The sequence below is a fragment of the Toxotes jaculatrix genome, chromosome 13 (genome assembly GCF_017976425.1).
Source record: "Toxotes jaculatrix isolate fToxJac2 chromosome 13, fToxJac2.pri, whole genome shotgun sequence".
Taxonomy (NCBI): Eukaryota; Metazoa; Chordata; class Actinopteri; family Toxotidae; genus Toxotes; species Toxotes jaculatrix.
Window position 1 is genome coordinate 13,056,343 of NC_054406.1, and position 18,255 is coordinate 13,074,597.

At 40.0% G+C, this 18,255-nt stretch overlaps 1 protein-coding gene across 2 annotated transcripts in view; it reads left to right on the plus strand.

Moving 5' to 3' along the window:
* The window catches only part of vps50 (VPS50 EARP/GARPII complex subunit), a 97,393-nt gene that overhangs the window by 67,268 nt on the left and 11,870 nt on the right, over positions 1 to 18,255 (plus strand). For both annotated transcript variants that reach the window (XM_041053206.1, XM_041053207.1), the window contains exons 22-23: positions 1,506 to 1,586; positions 16,788 to 16,936. In XM_041053206.1, the coding sequence (XP_040909140.1) occupies positions 1,506 to 1,586; positions 16,788 to 16,936 (230 nt within the window). The remainder of the gene's footprint in view (positions 1 to 1,505; positions 1,587 to 16,787; positions 16,937 to 18,255) is intronic.

Genomic DNA, 18,255 nt, shown 5'->3' on the forward strand with positions numbered 1-18,255 from the left:
AAACTGTCTGACATATGAATAGATGGCTTCTCTGAAAAATGAGCAGTAACGCAATAAAATAGTTTCATTCTCAACCCCTGACTCCCACAGACAGGTCTTCACACTGGATGCCATTCATCTTGGGTTCTGAGTGTTTATACTGTGACCTATAGTAAAATAAAACCCACAGATACCCTCTCCAATGTGTTCTATCTTCTTTCAGATAATTGAACAAGGCTAAATTAAAGCTATAATCTCACATACTGGATTCATCACTGATGGCAAGGAGTTATAATTTGCCTCTCTAATGCAAAGCTTTTTAACTTTCTGTGATGAATAAACTGAACTTCACATGCAGAATCGGTGGAATGTCCCTTTAATGTGTTAATTTGTTAACCATATTATTGTTGTAAGAAATTTTTTTTTTTTAAATAGATGTAAATTTGAATGCTGATTTTGAATGGACCACACACCATAAATTATTTTGTATAACCTTAGGGACAGCAGTTTGACACCTTCTGAAACAAGTATCTCCACCAGTAGTCCATGGTGCATCTGAAAGAATATTTCAATTTAAGAGCGAGTGCAATTTAATGTGTGGACACATTACGCTACACAACAAGAAGTGATGTCAAATTAGGACACTACCAGCCATGTGATACTGGCCATGTAACCTAGTCACAAGATTGAGTAATAATTGGATATTTCCTTTCCTTTTGTTGTGGCACTTGAATTAAAGAATTTAAATGTGAGGCAAGTACAGTGTAGACATGTACAAAGTCCACCCATTACTTCCATTAATCTCTTTCTTTGTTTGCTTCCTTCTTTATGCTTTTTTTTCAGTTCTGTAATTCTCCCTCACTGTTAGTTTTTTAATTTGACCTTTTGCTTTTTGTTTTTTCCCTCCTTTTGTCCATTTGTCATCCATAGCCTGTCCCAAGCCCGTCTTTGCCAACTCAAGGTGGCAGAGAGGCGGGCGCTGCCAGGGTGGTGGGTCCTGCTTGCTTGGTAAGAGTAGACCCAGAAGTGTTTTGACTAATACGCAGGGTCGTACTCGCCTTGTGAGTCCAAACTACTAGACAGAGCTTGTGGTGTGGTTGGTTTGAAGCTCTTGATGCTGCGTGTGATTTGCTTCCTCAGTCGACATCTGGCACACAAGAGAGTGATTATTTCAGAGGCATTTAGATGCTGAGTTTGCTGTGCTTTCACCCTCTCCACACTCCTCCTTCACCTCTTGTCCATCATCTACTGTAGCGGGTGTGATTGTCTGATGCTGATGTCTGTTTCTCCCAGTTACTCCTCCCTCTTTTGGATTAGAGTGGGCTAGAAGCAGAAAGTAAAGATTCTCTCATCTCTGGCTACGTGAGATGAGAGCAGATGATGCTGCGCGTGTGTGTGTGTGCGTGTGCGTGTGCGTGTGTGGCGTGCTTTCACACTCTGCTAAAGTATGTGTTCTCAGAGAGGAAAGTGTTTGTGCACGGTGCAGACAGTAACTGTGTGTGTTTATGTATGTGTGTATTCTACAGTATGAGTCATCGGGTCTGGGCCTTATCAGCAGCAGACTGAGAACCACACTGAACCGGATCCAGGAGAGCCTCATTGACATGGTAAGACTGTAACTCCCTCTCCCCCTCTTCCCCCTATTCTCTGTCTCACTTTCTCTTCTACTCACTTTCACCCTCTTTCTCTTTTACCATTGCTCATTACCTCATTGCCTGTCTCATTTTCTGACACAAACATGCTCTCTCTCTCTCTCTCTCTCCACTCTGCCCCTTCTCCCTCCCTGTCCTTATGTGTCTCTCTCCTCTTTATGCCTCTCCCCGTATATTTTTGTCCATCTACTCTGTCCATCCCGGCCACATGTGTGGTCTTATTGCCGAGAGAGCCCACAGCACGTGTTGCCACAAAATGCATTATGGGTCATCATTATCTGGCCAGTGGTCACTCACACATTCACACACCTCCCTTTGTTTAAGTGGCCCCACCAGGTGGATGATGTGTGTGTGTTATTCCATTAGGGCTTTCAATCACTGCTCCCTTCTCTAATACTACATAGTGGCAATTAGTCTGGTCCAGTCCACCCTCTCCACAGTTTTTGTCTGGCGGCGTATCTTTCTACAATCTGTCTCCTTTCTGTTATATGATGATACTAGTGTCATCTCTTGCTTTGCCTGTCATTCGTCTCCATATCTGACAGCCATCTTGGCCTGTGCTCAAAGATACCAGACGTGGACTGTAGTCTGGCCTTAATCTGCGATGCCACTGAAGTTCTTCTCCCCTGGAGGCGAATATGTAATTCTGTTGATGTTTTGGCTTCTTTTTTTTAATTGTTTTTAGTAAGAAAAAGAAACAATGAGTTGTATCCTATGGGTCTAATTATGGTAGAAGTCTAACGAATGGCTCACTGTACTCACATTTTAGTCACTCTGCCTTGAATTCAAATGTGAATACTAAGAATCAGCAAACCTTCTTATTCTTTTAGAACTGAAATTATTTACATATGTACACATCTGTTGTGTACATTCCTGTTTAGAAGTGTCCCCTTTGGAAGCTGTAGAAACCCGATGACATTAGCACAGGTTTTATTTCAGACAAACGTTAAGCTCAGTACTGGAAAATAAAGACAGATATTGCTTATGCATAGTTAAATTAAATTTTTTATCATATGTCACAGAATTGTGACTCACAGTACGCCATCAGCTCTGAAAATGGAAAAAGAAAATGTATCTTTTTTTTCCCATGGTGAAATCCTGAATAATGTTATTTCATTTTTCATTTTCTGTGAACCTGTGGGGCTTTCTCTCTCTCTCTCTCTCTCTCTCTCTCTCTCTCTCTCTCTCTCTCTCTCTCTCTCTCTCTCGAATATCCTTTCTAATTTCATTTTCGTACATTCACGTCACACCAGGCTGTAGGACACACTATTAAAGTTTGTAATTTTGTTTTTGAGTCATTTTTGCAGCTTTAAGAAAAGATCAAATGGAAATTTCATCACTGATTTAAACTGTGCTAAATTCCGACAGCATTTACAATATGCATACGTCGAACATCAACAGCAATCTCATTGTTAATGTATAGCACCTAAGAATATATAGCGAGTTGAATGGAGCTGAATTCTTTTCCAAACAGAATCACCTTTGCATGTAGATATAATCAGCAGTTTTTCACAGTGGGGAGCATACACCATCCAAAGCACCTTTTTCCAAACACAGTGGTTATTTGACAGTGCAGCATAATGGCGTTTTGCTGTGATAGCAGTGCTGGCTACTTGGCTGGAATGTTCATAGCTTAGCAGTTCAGGGGTGGCCTGAGGACAGGGGGAAAAAAAAACAAGAGAAAAAATAAAGCCGGAAGACAGAAGGAGGAAAACAGATGAAAGTCCGAAAACCCAGAAGAGAGTAAGGAATTATCAAAACTTTAAATTGTGATAAGCAATGTAATGTAGCAACATGTTTTCTCATCCCTGGAGACACTATAGCAGCTTGTCACACCTCAGTAATTTCCCAGCGACATTGTGAGCCATGTTCAAAAGTCAGACGGGTTACGGCTGACAAGCTCGGTGGTCAGCTGCCTTGAGCAGTTCGGGGGATAAACACGTGTTTATCCCCTGAACTGTTCAACGGATCAAATGGACACAGACAGACGAACGAACAGACTACATGGGACGAGAGAAGGACAACAGAGGAGTGGGATGCACTGCACTGAGACATTTGTGGCTTTCTGTGTTAGAGAGAATGAGTTCTCTCAGGGGACAAAACGGTGCTAAACCTAAACCGCAAGCATGCACACACATACACACATTTCAGATGAGCATAATCATATCACTTTGTGGCCATCTCAGGCAGCCTGATTAAAAGCTATTTAAAACCACCTCAGAGGGAGGACACAGCATCGGGCTTTGTAACTACACCCATCCTCTCTCTAATTTATTGGCAAATGCTTTTAGTCGGTCCTTTAGCATATGCAAAACTATTTTAGCTCATCTCAACAAATCATTCTATGTTGGAAAAATGCCCTATTTTCCAAACCAACACTGCACTCCCTAGTTTTTTTTTTTTTAATCTCTGTCTCGCCCTCCTTCTGCTCTTCTGTGTTTCACATTGTGACCTGCACTCATAAATCTCCCGTACACTCACTCTTCTATTAAAAGTATTAATATGCACCGACTGTGTACCTGTTTGGGGAAAAAAAAAAAAGCTGATATTTGCATAGCGCTCTCATTTCCAGAGCTAATGTGTGAACTATTTATATCCAGTTTTCATGGTGTTATTAGATACGGGAACATATGGATTATAAATCCGTCTTTTTTTTTTTTTTTTTTTTTTTTTTCTAATATGAGTGACTCTACTCCATAGTGGAAATGTGGATATATTCACGTAGAGTACACAAATGCACTCCTCCACCTGCATATAAACACACACACACACACACACACACGCCCACGCACTCCAGAGATTGCGGCAGGGTAGACCTCATTTGTAAACTGATTATAAAGTTAATTGCACACTGCATTTCAACTGAGCCGCTCAATCCTTGCGGTTTTGTTCCCCTGATTTGCCGTCGCAACTGTTTGATTCCAAAACCAATGTGCTGGTAATGACTCAGAGTCCCATATGAACGGCAGCGAGGTTCCATCTCATCTCGGCTCAGGTACAGAGCGGCTTCATCTTAAATTGGGATCTCCGTTGGGAAAAAGTAAAAGATCATCCCTTAGTTTATGTTCTATTTCTCTGCCTCCCGTATTCTTGATTACCTTTCTGAAACCCTGCTGCTTCTCTGGGTCTGACAGTTTTCATTTGGAGTTTACTCACTTTTGACTTTGAATATTTAGTGTTTGAAGGTTGTGAGGTTAGAGAGAAACTTTGGAGAGTGGCAGAGATGTAATTGCCTTGTTCAAATATTGAACCTTTTTTCCATAAAACACTTGTTATATAATGTTTAATCACATGCGCTGTCATCTACTCCAGCTCCATGTTCAAATGTGTCGTCTTTACCTGAATGTGAAGCTCTGAATTGTTTTACTAGAAAGGAATCAGCTGTCTTGTGGAATGGTGATTTGCTTTCAATCCTTGCTTGAAAAAAATTAAATCCTTTGGTAATACAGCTTGGGGCGAGTTGGATGACAGTGCCATATCAGAATAATGCCATGAACCCCACCTGTGGCCATATTGTCGCTGCCAGAAAGTTCAGCTGTGACAGCTGTTGGTCGTTGCTGCAGGCGATTTTGTGAAGGGAGCTGACACAGGCTCGCTCTGGTTCGCTGTCTTTTTACCTCAGTCACTACATAAACCACTGGTATTTACTCTTTCAATCAGTCAGTCCATTTTTCTCACTTGTTTTTGTAAGTCTTTCACTGTCATTCCCTTTTTTTTTCCCTTCACTTTTCCTCCTTTCATGTTATCTGTTCATGCTATCGCCTCCTTCTCTTCCGCAGCTGTGTGCAGAAGAGATTACATGCCTCTCAACTGTCAGCACAAATAACTGCTTGTATCGTTCCACATAGCTTATTGGTGCTTCTGACCAGATATACAATGGTGTTTTTGTATGTGTGTTTATTTCAGCGTTTACCAGCAGCCCAGGCACAGAGATAAGGTCATGGACCTAGAAATTATGTTTGATTTACTTGTTTTTTTTTTTCCTGTGAATTTACTTAATTTTCTCAAGTCAAGCCACAATTGTGTGTTGAGTTGATTAGGTGTGTGTGTGTGGAAGTGGGTGTTTGTGTGTGCGTATGGCTGTTTATGGATACTCATCTTCAGTGTATAGTGGGGCTCAGCCTTTTTCAGGCCTGGCACTGAAACTGCAGTGAGGAGTTGGGTAATTTCTGAGTTGGCACCGGTTGTCTGGCAGTGAGGGAGCCTGCAGAAACGTACACAAAAACACACACTGATAGATGAGAAAATGCACATACACCAAGAATTTACAGTTTTGAACTTAAACAAACTAACACCTATAGATGTGTAGTTGTGCTGTACTGTACAGTTTCTGCTTTGAACACTGCCTGTCCAACACACTCTTCATGCTCTCTTCCTGCCTGTGTCCCAGTAGCAGGGTGATAATCCCTAAGCATGTGGTTGTGGTTGTGGTTCGCTACACTGGCTTTGGTGCTGCCAACACACACTGGCATGCTGCCCTTCATGCGTGGCACTGGCTAATGTCTCACACACACACACACACACACACACACACAGGCTACATTGTCTCATGCACAAACTACATGCTGAGCCCAGTCATTAGTTCTGCGTCTCTCACGAGGGCACATCACTGTCCGGGCTGGTGTCTTTGTTGTGGCCTGCTGTCTCGCTCTCTGAATGGTGCAACAAGCCAGAGGGGATTGCCATTTGACAGGGATTATAGATCATAATTAAGCTCCATGGTGTGACTCTTTATACTGCAGTTGTCAGGATGTGACAAGTAATGACATTTTGTTGGTGTTTCAGCAGAACACTCGCACACACTTCATTGATAGATTCAGCTGCAGGTCATGTTCCTCAGTTGTGAGGAGGCAGCTGATCCCCCTGGATACGGCAGCTCGGCTTCCTGTCTGCAACTTGTGTCGATGACTCATCACATCTCCCAGTGCGACAGACACGGTGATGAGGAGAATTACACGCTTTAATTGAAATCCTTTCATTTGTCTTGTGCATTTCTCTCTTTCCCAGCACCTTGCACTTCACTTTGGTTCTTTCACGTTCAGCTTTCTTAATTCAAGTAGTTCAAGCAAGGTAGTTTCTTCTTCTATCTCGGCCGCTTTGTCATCCCAAAGCAGGTGAGCGGGCCGGCAGCTATGGGAAAGGACATTGCCAGAGATAGGCTTAGAGGGGGCGGGGTGATGTCACACAAAATAAATGAAGGCCCTAATTCCATTTGACATGTATCTAATGAGAACCAAATTTCTAGTATTAGAGTGACAAAGAGGTGCAATAGGATCCACTTGACAGTAATTGCCTGGCAGCCAGTCCACTCGACTTGGCCATAAATCTCTATGGAATGGATTTGAGAGGAGTAAGCAGTCAATCACGATAGATTGAGACACTTCAACTGAGAGATCACTTTTCAACTCCCAGCTGGAAGCTTCCTTTGTGACAAGGGTGATTACAGAGCTATCAAGCTTTTAGAGTGATTAGTTATTTATTTTACAGGGAAATAACATGTAAGTTTTTTGGTTTTTTTTTTAAACTTACTCAAAGCTCCTTTTTTGTCATTTGAATAATACAAGAGCCAAATTTTCTTTGCTAGGCTACAGGACTTCACTCTACAGTTGCTCACTTTGTCCTTGTCTATTAATTCCAAAACACAAACACACTTAGTTCACTGTTAAAGAAATTGACAGGCTGGAAACCAGTGAGTTTTTGGGAGATTTTTGCTTAAAAAATGTCTTCAGTGATCAGTTATCAAAACTGTGTGTGTGTGTTTGTGTTCTGATCCAGTTTAACCAACAGTGCTTACTCAAACTGACTTTAAAGTAGTGAAAAGAGCACTGAAGAAAGGCACAAATGCAAAAATCTCTCATGTGAAATGACCATAACTGTTCTAACTTTGTTAGTTTTATAAGCGTTCATGTAGGACAGGCCCACAGTAAGAAGCTGATTCAGAAAATAGGTTTTCAGGACCTTCTTTTCGTATTCCAACCATTTATGTTGAGGATTATTTCTTGTCCATCCTGTAGGTGTATATAACATCACTTCACGCAGTTCAAATGACAGATCCAGTAGACTCGATACTGAAAGGGAGCTCCCGTCTCTCCTCAGGTGTCTGCTGCTGCTGATAGATAGTGCCTCCCATTCCCCCATCAAAACAACCTCTGGCTGTTCCTCAAAATTAAGCTGCTCACAACAAATCACCTCATGAACTAGCAGAGTAAAGCCAGTAATAAATTAGATGCTCCAGCAGAGGTGAGCCTTGACTCAGCACTTTAGAAAAAAAAAAAAAACAGATTTTTTTTTCGGAGCCAAGCGAAACCCGTGGTCTGCAATGCAGACTGTGGCTACTTTAGGAATAATTATGGAGCCAGTAGTAATAGTTTGTTTCCCCAGCGATCGGACAAACAGTGCAGCTGAAGTTTGGAAGCTACTAGAACAAAGCTCATGGGTGGTTTAGCGCTCATCAAAATAGCAAAGGAAATTATGTTGGGTTGGAAGTAGGAGTATGGCCTGTACAAATTCTGAAATGCTCTCCAGAAAGATGAGACTGGGAGCCGAAGCTGGTAGGATTTTTTTCCCCATGGACCTGCGATCCGGTTCTGTGGAGTTTCTAAACTGTCCATCCTGATCGATACAAAGCTTTAGTGTCACTTCTCCCTGAAGCATTATGGGAATAAGATTACATCCCAAATGAATACTACAAAGTACAGAAAGAAACACAACAGCTTTAACCATCTGTCATCAAGGATAATTTTCATCTGAATAAATATCTCAGCCTCTTTTCTTTGATGTGTATGATGAAAAACAGCAGGGATTTAAAGTCATCAAGCTACTGCTGTACCCCTGTTTTTCAGTCTCATTCAAAGCTTTGCTCTTGTCTGTTTTCAACCCCTCCACGCCCCTGACGTTAATTTTTGTTCGTTTTCTTTTCAGTGGGAATTACAGAGCTTAATTTCTAATCATTACACAATGTTAGATAAGCTCCCTGGCTTTGACGCTTCATGTCTTCATACTCGCTAATGTTGTTGGTCCACATGGGGAAGCCATTTTGGCGTTACTACCTCGCAGACAAAACCCAAAACTTGTTTTCCCTTCCGCCTGTCCACAGCATTCAAAGGTCCTCAGAGACATTGAAGTTGATGTTTTGGCAAGGTGTTCTTCCTCAGCTCCTGGATCAAGGCTGACAGAATAAAGAACAGAAGTTCTTCCTGAAGCCTTTGGTGGTGAAGCTGCTCTCCAAAATTCCTAATCAAATTACTTTTTGGCTTCAAATAAATGCAGTTGCAGTGAAGTGTCTCTTGAAGCGCTGCTATTCCTTTCCATCCATTTTTGTTTTCTGAGCTGTTTTTGTCTTGGCACACTCTGTGTTTATTCTCTTAAACCCCCAGAAATATCTTTATACATATATATAAATAATAAAAGCGCCTGCTGAAATGTGGCATTACTTCCACAGTCTGACTCGCTCTTCTGTTTTGCACCGTTCATATTAATTATTGATCATCGATGAAGTCTCATCAGCTCGTGTTGGTAAAGACACAGACGCTATGGCGTCGCTGAGAGCCTGCAGTTTCTGCACTGCAAACACAAAACAATGACAGAGGAGCAAAGACTGCAGGAGAATTATTTAACCTTAATGGTACTGTAGCTTCTATGAATGTAGAAGACCATGCACAAGACCGTAAATAAGAATGAGCTTAGGTATCCAGATATATATAGAACATTAGTCAAAGTCCAAAAAAGTGATAATTGTTAATGTCATATGTCAATACATATGTCACTGAAGTGTAAATAAGGTGGCCTTTAGTTATACTGTATCTGTGACAGATGTAAATTAACGTCTTCTAAGTCAAAAGTTTGAATTACTGCCTCAGGCGTTATGTTTATTAAGTGGTATCCAGGGGCAGAGTGGTATCTTTTTAAAGCGACTGAAACTATCTGTCTGTCACAGAGAAGGTTTGGGCTCGTTTTTAGTCGTCGTTTAGCAGAAAGGTCTTAAAATGGTTCATTAACTCAAGGGCCACTTCTATCTGAGCTCCAGCGCCAGACAGATAATTAAAACATGGTGAGCTCAGAAAGAAAAGGAATGTTCTCTCCCTCAAGTCCTTCGTCTTGGCCCCAATTCTGTTACTTTAATTCAGACTATACTGGGCATTCAGACACCCACACAGATATTTTCATTTCTCTAATACAATGGGAGAGGTATAATCTTTTTAATCTGTTCAGAACTCACCAGTGAACCTTGATTTTTTTTTTTTCATATAAGTGCAGTGAAATGGAGAACATTGGCTGTTGTAGATGGATGCTGCTATGACAAATTCTGCTGGCAAAATATTGTCTATAGAGTCTCATGCTTCATTAGTGTTCTCTGTGTATTATCTGTAAAAGAAAAATTCAAATATTGAAGTAGTAATATCTCATGTCTTCTTCCTTACTTTCTTTGCTTTTTTAGCATTGGCTTCATCAACTAACTGATTTATTTCTGATTAATAGTTGTGTGTCTTGATTTGTACTTTGACAAGAGATACAGCCAAAAAAACTCTTCACAATCAGAAATTAAACCATTATAAATGACAATAAATGCTAATGTTATTCTAATCAAGCAATAAATATCATATATATTACATAAAAAGTTCTATTCCTTCCTCCTCAGTTGATATACTGTAATGAAAAGATGTGACTGATGTTTATAATGTGGGTATATGTTAATTTTAAAAAAGTAAATTTGGACATGGCTGCAAAGAAGTGTAATATATCATAGTGTATTACATCAGTACGAGCAGCACAGCATAACTAGAGTTGTTACAAGATGTTAATATTCAACATCTCATGATGTCGAAAGGCTTTTTAATTGCATAATGTTTCTATGCAGCTACAAGTTTTTTGGAAGCACTGGGGCACCCCTGCAGACTACAGCACTGTGAAATGTTGCTGATGGCAGTGATGTGCTTTTTTCCTTTTAAGCTGTTCATAGTCTGCGTTCTGAAATATTGTATTTATCTGTATCAGCTAATATTTTCTGTCATTATTCTTGTCTCTGAAACAAACCATTTGAATGAGGGTGTTTTTGCTGCAGGTGTAGGTGCAAAGGAAATCTTAATTACTGCGTTATCGGTGAAGACCTCCCACTACCACTGCCCTGATTAAATAATTAGCATAATTGCATAGATTTCCCCCCAAACTGTTAGATGAAAATACTTAACATTCATTAATGAAACATCAGTCTGCTCCTGTACAATAGATTCACTGAGCTTATTTAAAGAAAGCATATTGTGTAAATCCAATTACAGTAAAGATGTGGATAGAACTGCAGCTGCATTTCCAAAGAGTGTGCTCTGTCTTTTGTAACTGAGGTTGATGGGCATTTTTCAAGCACCACTTACACATGTATCAGACTCCAGCAGACCTCACGGCTTGTTCTTTCACTTACTTGATTCAGGATCTTTTATCAGTGGGCTCCTTTCTGTTCCTCTGTGCCGCTGCTGAACAAATTGTGCCCCGCAGTGCATCCTCCATGGAGGATATCAGCCCTATTTATTATCTGAAGGGCTTGAAATTTACTTTGGGCCTCACTCGCTAAAGTGGCAGTTGGTCTTGAGAGTAACCAGCCTTTTTCGGAATTTTCCCCAAACCGATTCATGCTTTTCATGAAATGGAGTTGATAGAAAGAATCTTTAAAGGCATTTCATCAACTTTTTTTTTCTTTTTTTAATCAATCGGGCTATTACTACCACTGAATTAAGGACACGTCAGTAGCTGTTCCGTTTTATTTTTTGCAAAAACTGATCTTATTTCAAAACAAAGGCCTGCTTTACACCATTTTTTTGAGTTGATGTTGTGACATGAGTCAGCGAGGGATAAAGAGAAATCTGTACTTCTTCAGCTCAAGTGATGTGGAGGCAGCCTAGCGGCGTAGATGAAATGCTTACAGTCGTCACAGAGACTTATTGTAGACTTATAATGGGAATATTCTTACTTTCCACTGCTTTTGGTTTGAAGGTTTCATTTTGTTTTATTTTCTTGTATTTTTTGCAGAGGTCCCTCACTCGCTCCTCAGGTTCTCATTCAGAATTTGATAATGACTTAACTTAGCACAGGACAGTGAACCTTCTGACAACCTGCCAAATTGGTGTCAGTTATATAGAAAAGAAGCTGCTTCTGGTTGTGTGTAAAATGTCTTCAGAAACATGTTTTGTGAGTATCTGATGAGGGAACAGTGTGTGCTCAGCCTCTGAGTCTGACACAGAGACTGCTCTGGTAAATGCAGCAAATGCAAAGTGAGAGCAGTGCCTTGTAGAACAGTTTTAACATGCTTGGATGCACATGATGTATTTTTTCATAGAGGAAATAATTCACGTGGTTGTCATAATAAAGTCAGTGCAGCGTCTCGCCACCACTAAAAACGGATTTTGCATTTGACAGAGCTTTGATTTCTTTTCCTCTCTTTTCTTTTTCTCGTTGTGAACAGGAAACTATTAACACTGTGTTGACTCTGTGAGGGATTTAATGTCACATGGTAATGACCGCAACCTCGGCGTGTTCATCTTAAATGTGTAGGCTGTGAAATGTCAAAAAAAAAATGCCCATCACAGCTTCCCAGGGCCCAAGGTGACATCTTCAGATGTTTTGTTTGTTTCAGATTTCCTGTGGTCTTTCTGGCATCATCTTATAGCAAAAGTTGAAAATCATCACTGACCAATAACAATCAGTCTATATTGTCTATGAAACAAACATACTCCATTCTGGAAAAACAATTTCACTATTTATCTCTGTAGGACAACAATTCTTGATCAGGTTTAAACTCCTCCTGAATATCTTCTGCAGCTGCAGCATGTAAATCAAATGAAGTATGACCTCTTCACTATAAGTCATACCGTATGGAAAGGTCTGCTTCATCCCCCGCTTTTCAGCCCCTCGTATGAGTTTGAAAAATCTCTCTCCGACGCAGAATTTGCCCAGTATGACATTCCTTTGCACACACTTGGCAACGCAGCCGACACATGGAGTTGGTTTACTTTTATCTCGCTGCAGTCATTTGTCATTTTGATCGAGTGTCGTCATAAAAGCGAAATCGTGATTGTTTCTGCAGTCATATCTTCCAGGATATCAAGTAACAATTCACATTACAATTGATTACCGTAGGTCGCTAATGATGACTGAAGAGTTGATATCTTTATGTACAGCTGTTTTTAGAAGCTTGAATCATAAAGTTACATTTTTACCTGTTCCAGTGATGAATCTGTGGGTTTCAGCAGCTTCATTTTTTTTTTTTTTTTTTTTTTTGCATGTGTATATGTGACCATAGATTACTGTGCTTGAGTCTTAAGTGCCACAGGATTAAGAAGAGGAATGAGCAAAGAAATTTAAACTCTCATTTGTGGGAATTAATTCATGGGTAGAAATAAGCTTCCTAATCTCAGCCTCCTGTATATTTATTTGCAGATTAAAAGAGGCAAAAGAATTAAAAATTTATGAGATTTTTTTGTGTCCATTTTATTAACATGGCTACATAACGTCTTCCTAAGTATCTGACATGATTTTCATGTTTATTCCCGAAAATAATTTAAATATTCAGGACCACCAAAGGGCAACAACAGCGATTCCATCAAATCATGTTTGCTATAGTGAGAATTTAATGATAGTAGATCAAGTATCTAATAAATTAATAAACATGAAGTTGGCAGTCATGGCTGACGAGGTATCACATTTAGTGTGCACGTCACCCCAAACTGGTGAAGAGATAAAACTCTGCAGAAGTTGCTTCAAGCTGCCAAAGCTTGCAGCACATCTAAGATTGTGTTTGCTCTCCCTTTCTTGCCTCAAAAAAAAAAAAGTAGGCACAGAAAATCCTAAATGTCATGGATGTTGTTTGTTTCTTCTCCTCCTTGTCTATTTTTTGTTTTCTTACAGCTTTAGTTTTAGAGTTACATGCAGTTGAAAATGAAACGTGACTTTTCTCCCAACAGTCTTTCAAAAACCCTCTTTTTTTATTTTTTCTTTGCATAAAGTGTTTATGCTGCAGGGGCATAGTCAATGAAAGGTCAAGTCTCCTGTGGAGTGATTAAAAATAGACCAAACATGCTTCGCTGTAATGTCAAACTAATGCGACTGAAGCTGAATTGATTTGATTCATTCAGAGGTGAACCGCCAGCGTGACTTTCATAATGCAACTCAATGATAGAAGTTAGTGTAATTCAGCAGAATAGAAGGGAACATTCTGTAATGTTGGAGAGAGATTGAGAAGAAATGCAAATGAATGCTCAGCAGCAGTGGTGGCCACACGGGATGGGGCATCTAGGGTGAGACTAAATGATTTTCATAAAATGTATCTCTCCTACCTACAGTCGGTTTTTATCTGAGTAACTTGTGTTTAGATTCGCAGTATTTAAAGTGACCCTATCCATACAAATCATACATGAAAACTCTTTATGAGGAGGTGCTTTTAGGAGGCTGGCTCACAAATGAAAAGCTTCTGGGTAGACTTTTTCTGTAACCTCTGCACAGTGTTCCCAGCAGGAGGAGATCTAAAAGAAGGAGCTTGTCAAAGGCGTTGCTGAATTCAGAAAGTTAGGAGCCATTTCGCCACTTAGAAAGAAGAGTTATGACACCACTTTTCTTTTTCACCAAAACTATTTTAGAACATCTAAAAAGAAGAAAACAACTTCAGTGTTTTTCTTTATTTGCCTATCCGTTATCTGCTGTTGTTCTCAATATAATGTGCATACTTGCGTGTTTGTGTGCGAGTCTCTTGTTCTGTAGCACGTCACCCATACAAATGGCCATTGGCTGCTGCTGCGCAACAGCTATTTATCATGTTCCAAATCTTAAATCATTTGTTGCAGTTACAAGTGGGTACTAATGGCCTTTCTGGATTAACTCCATAACCACTGCGCGTTTGTCATGTTGATGTGCAGTGTTTGAAATGTTGAGGACTGTCCTTGTTTAAGTGGCTTCAAGCCTTCACCGTGAAATGGATTTGATTAAACGATGCTAAATTTATAAATTATAACTGGAGGATGAAACTAACAAGTTTTACCAGAATAAAAATGTTGTGAAATACAGGAAATAGTAAATTTATCATTTATCTTTTTTTTTTTTCTTTATAAACTGTAAGGAAGAAAAACAAAATTTTCCAGCATGCAGTAGGCTTCTTTTTTTTTTTTTTTTTTTGAAACATAACAATCTCAATAACAATCTAAACACTTTTTAATTGCCATTATCAATGACACAGAGAGGGGGTTTTGCCTCAGCGAGTCTCAGTATGCCACAGCACGTCTACCAGTACTAACTAATGCATTGTTGAAAACATGTATATGTAAATCCTAAAAAGCTCCAGCTTAAGTGCAGTACAGACAGCTTCTGTGATTAAATTAATAAGCTGATAAAAACAATAAAGTGTATCTGTAAAGACGAGAGGTTCTGCTTTGAATGCTCTGCAGCCAAAGCAGAGAATTTTTTCAGTGAACAAATGATCAGGGGTATGATTTTTGTTCTTTCCTTTCACTTGGTGGTTGTGTACAAGTAAGAGGAAGGAATCAGGAAACAATGTATAAATCATATTTTAAAATGATAATAATACTTTATTAAAATAATAAGATGTTTAACCTGGTTAAAAAGGTATGAAATATCGTTAACACTAATGTAGAGTTATGAGTAACTTATTAAACTGTTATTTGAGGCCTGCAGTATTTAATTTTACTGTGCTTAGGAATCTCATTCCATTTAATGACTTATTTTACTCTTGTTTCTGACTTTTAAACAGTAACAGCATTTAAATTTGCAGAGAGTTGCTCTTGGGAGAGATATATTGCACCATCCATAGGGAAGCCATTAGATTCACTCCACAGTAATATAATTCAAGCGTTAATCTTGTGAACGTGATAAAATTTTATTTCAGACTGATAATGGTCTCTGCAACACCGAAGGTTTGATTGAATGCAGACAGATAAGTTAGGGGTTCCAGAAAGGTTACACTTTTCACAGAGGAGGAGACAGTATCGTTCTAACAGGTCTGAGCCATAAATTGTCTGAGGAGCTGCATACTGTGCATTTTTGCTCTGTATGCTGCGCTTTTAATATATCTTATTTTAGTGAATAGTTGTCTGCGAGAGGAATGTGAGATGTCATATTCTCCAAACTCTGCACGTCGCTGCCTGTTTTACCACAGTGTTTCGTCTTCTTTCTACAAATGAACTTTCTGTCTAGTTTTTATTGATGATAAACTAGTGACACGTAGGCCTGTTATCACACAGGCTTTTGGTGCTTTAGGAATTCATACCGTCAGCCTTTTGGATGTTTTAGTGTTTTAGTGTAATACTTCCTTATTCCAAAATAGTTTGTTTTCTGCTTTGGCTTCTTGGTGCAGTAATAAAAGCTGTCCACTGGTCATCCGGTATAATGGCGCTCATACATAATGTTAGACCCAGATTGCTCGGGGAGGGCAGGGGAGGTATGTAAGTGGATGATACGGTGCAGCATTAATAGGACCCATTCGTTCATTACCTGCGTGATTGCTATCGATCTGCCAGAGGTGGTTTCAGGGGGCTTTGCAGCTGCAGAGTGCAAAGCTCTACAATGCCGTGTGATTCATCACGCCATCCAGACGTGCTTTATGGAAAATACTATGATCTGTGCTGCTGTATGGAATCTCAATGGCTCTGTATGCAGATATGGATTATTGTGACTGATGGGAAGGGGCTTGGGTTGAGACCTTTCTTTTTCTGTTTCAGTTGTTTTTCAAACGAAGGGATAAAAGTTTTGCTAGATGGAGAGGTCCGGTAGAATATAATAAAAAAAAAAGGAAGATAAATGCTGGCAGTTTTTGGGTGTTTGGTCAGCAGAATTTCAGAATGTGTGTGCTTTGGATGTGACTGAGTTCCACAAGGTTGATTGAATTTCAGATTATGCTTACCTATCAGCGTAGATCTACATTTTGTCTTCGTTTTGCAAGCAAAAGATTTGTTTTGTCAGGCTGACTGTGAAAGCAGCTGTGAGACGGGGCTCTTGCACTGCAGCGCTGAAGAAACAGAGCTTCAGAGTTAACACTGATAGTTTTAATGTTATTAGAATTATTTCTCAGCATCTTGTCCAATGTGTTTTTGTTCCTCCTTTGCAGAAAAAGTGAATATTATGTACATTTTTGACATTCCTGTCCACCTTTCTGTCTTCCAGGAGGCAGTAGGGGAGAATGCAGGAGTCCATGGACCAGCAGAGGACAGGAAGGAGAAGGTGCCCAGCCCCCATCTCAGCCAACTGGTTGTCCTCACTAACAGTGGGACTCTTTATGGGCTAGCACAGAGGGTGGTGGCTACCGAGTCTCTGTAAGTACTCTCTACATAACACTACAGTAAAACCACAAATAATTACTGCAGTGAAGCGCTGGAATTACACCGGAAAACAGCGCAAAACAGTATTGGTCATCACTTGGTGGTTATGTTCATCAAAGCATTTTCTCTGATCAGGTTAAAAAAGGCTGGTACTTGCTCACTGCCTCATCTCAGTGTGGTCATAATTTCATTTGACAGCCTTACACAGACTGGCCATCAAAGAGTTGCACTACCTGCAGTGTGTGCTAATGTTGGACGTAGTCACATCAATGAAGCTTGTTAAAAGAAAAAAATAGTTATTGAAGTAGACGGAGAGGTGAGGAGACTCATTTTACCCCTAAATAGAATTCACAGCTATCTCCCCATAATTTACTATTTGTGCTAAACTCCTTCAATCAGTGTCACTGATTTATTTCCTCCCCCTTGCTCCTCAGTCTTGCCTCTGTAGTTACTCTCCTCTCTCCCTCATTGCCTACCACATCCACACACTACACAGACGCGCCCTCATACATAATTAGGTCAAACTATCAGCAGTCCTGACAAAACTCTCGGATCTTGAGAGGTTTGAAGTGTACAAGAGTTTTATAATGAAAAAGTCTATAAACCAGGGGCCCAGATGATACTGCTACAAAAATGCTGAATAGGCGAACACTCTCTCACACAAAAGTTTTTCATGTATCAAAGGCAGGCAACAAGCTCAGAAGAATAATGAAAATAAAAGAACTAAAGTGCTAAAATATTAAAATGGCAGCTAGCCTTAGTGTGTGTTATGAGAACCTTTGACATCTTCAGCAGATGCAATTTTAGACATTATCTAGGAAAAAAAAAAAAAAAAAAGGTCGCTGCTCAGAGTTGTTCACTGTTAAGGAGCCCTGAGCAAAAATCAAAGATAAGAGCTCAGTGGAGTGGCCCTCTCTGTGTTGTTCAGCCTTCTAGCTGTTGTTCAGGTGTCGTATTTATACAAGCGTGATCAGATAAATGTGTCCTTTTTCTTTTTTTTTTCCTCTCCACACTGCACCATGTTGCCAAGGTAAACACAAGCTGTTCCAGCTAACCTTAATCTGATTTTCTCTGCTCCATGAAAAGAACAACTGTGCACTGGGCTCATTTATGGGGCGCTGGCTGTGTTTGATCTAACACAGATTTAGTGTTAACCAGACAGCACTTATTGCTATTAATTCCTACTTTTAATGTAAGGATCTCTGTTGGGGTTCCCAGTATTCCCTGCAGTGCCGCATCCTTACAGAGGCAGCCTCAGTGTTGCCAGCTCTCGAAATGAAATATCTAAATTACTGGATAAATCAGCCATGCAG